This window comes from Aplysia californica, unplaced genomic scaffold, assembly GCF_000002075.1.
Source record: "Aplysia californica isolate F4 #8 unplaced genomic scaffold, AplCal3.0 scaffold01368, whole genome shotgun sequence".
Lineage (NCBI taxonomy): Eukaryota > Metazoa > Mollusca > Gastropoda > Aplysiida > Aplysiidae > Aplysia > Aplysia californica.
In genome coordinates this window covers 8,221-9,861 of record NW_004798638.1, presented here as the reverse complement: position 1 = coordinate 9,861, position 1,641 = coordinate 8,221, and the positions used below count along the sequence as shown (strand labels likewise).

General features: G+C 43.3%; 1 protein-coding gene across 1 annotated transcript in view; it reads right to left on the bottom strand.

Moving 5' to 3' along the window:
* LOC101862991 overlaps window positions 1-1,571 on the bottom strand; it is a gene marked incomplete at both ends in the record, with an annotated part of 6,522 nt that extends 4,951 nt beyond the window's left edge. The window contains 2 exon segments of the mRNA XM_013090619.1: window positions 124-224; window positions 1,466-1,571. Of these exon segments, the coding sequence (XP_012946073.1) occupies window positions 124-224; window positions 1,466-1,571 (207 nt within the window).
* Window positions 1,572-1,641: the final 70 nt, after the last annotated feature.

The following is a 1,641-nucleotide window of genomic DNA, read 5'->3' as shown; positions in this document are numbered from 1 at the left end:
CCCACCCACCACGCCATCCCTCCTTTTTAATTATAGTCAATTCATGTCTGACACCCCAGATATCCCACTGGCAGCACGACAGATGGAACATACCTGACCTTGAGACACGACAGATGGACGTACCTGGACTATGGCCTTGAGACACGACTCAAACGAGTTCTGTGAGGACGGGCATAGGTAGCTCATCAATTTGAGGCTCAGCTGCAGCACAGACAGCAACAGATCTAGCCAGACAGAGAGAACAAACATGGTGGCATATCCAGTTTTCTCTGTCGTCGCCATCATCATCATTATCATCACAATCATCGTCATCACAATCATCTTCATCATCATCATCATCATCACAATCATCATCATCATCATCACATTCATCATCATCATCATCATCACAATCGTCATCATCATCATCATCACATTTATCATCATCATCCACCAGTGCAATATCTGTGGCAGACAGACATCGCCGATCATGGTTCTCCATTCATTCATTTGCTCAGATGCTCTAAAAATAGCTGCAATACCCTGATCTTACCTCATTACCAATCTTTCAGGTTCTACAAGTAGGCTGTTCTGGGCCTACCCCTGCCTCCTTTGCCTTCAATTTTGTCAGCGAGAAATAGATCTTCAAGATCTATATGTCTATCCAGGGGTCCCAAAGACTGCATTTGTCTTTTCCTGTTTGTTTTTATTAGTAAGTGTTTCTATACCAAATTCAATTTGTGGCGTCGGTGGCCATGTGGTTATGCTGTTGGACTCGCAACCGTAAGGTCATATGTTCGAATCCCATCAGATGCCCCAACGTTGTGTCCTTGGGAAAGCACTCTACACGAATTCGAAAATGGATACCTGGCTATAGACAGTGAAAGATTTGGACAGTTCAATAGTGTTTGAGTACATGAAATCCACAGCTTTCACTGCACCCTTCCCGGGAAGCCAAGAATGTTTCTCAGTGTTCTAGGATGGTCTACTGGGCCGTTTTATGAAAGGAAAATTCTAAAATTATGCAAACTGAGCAAAAAAATGTGAAATTATGCGATTCTGTTACTTTTAACAAAGAATGATAAAGGAAAATAATCAGAAATGATGCAAAAAAATTATCAAATTTTTGCAAAATTATGCGGGGTGCATAAAACCACGGGGACAGAGTAATGAATATCAAGAGAGAACTTCAAACTCAAAACATCACTACTGAAAAGCATCACCATCGTCATCATCATCATCATCATCAGTAATGCCTTTCTCACCCTGCATCAGGGTATAGGACACGAACAAACATTGTCCATTTTTCTCTACCCTGGGTCAGCCCCTTGATGTTATTCCATATCTTCCCACTTTTCTGTGTACATCAAGTCTGTGATTCTTCTCGAGGTTCCACGCGGTCTTCCCTTTGACCTTTTACCTTGTGGACTCCAGTCTAACACTTACAGCAAAGCATGGAGTCTACATGACTTCACTTCTGTCTTACCGATGCCTTCAGGAGGACGGTTGCACGGAAACAGGAACTTCATTTGACTCAGGGCCTTGCATGATTGGGCTCGCAGCGTTCTTAGCGTGCCCTGCAAGATCTCCAGCTGAGGAAACGATGAGACAAATCGTCAGGACGTCGAGTGACATTTGCAGGGACGCCACTCAACTTTTTTC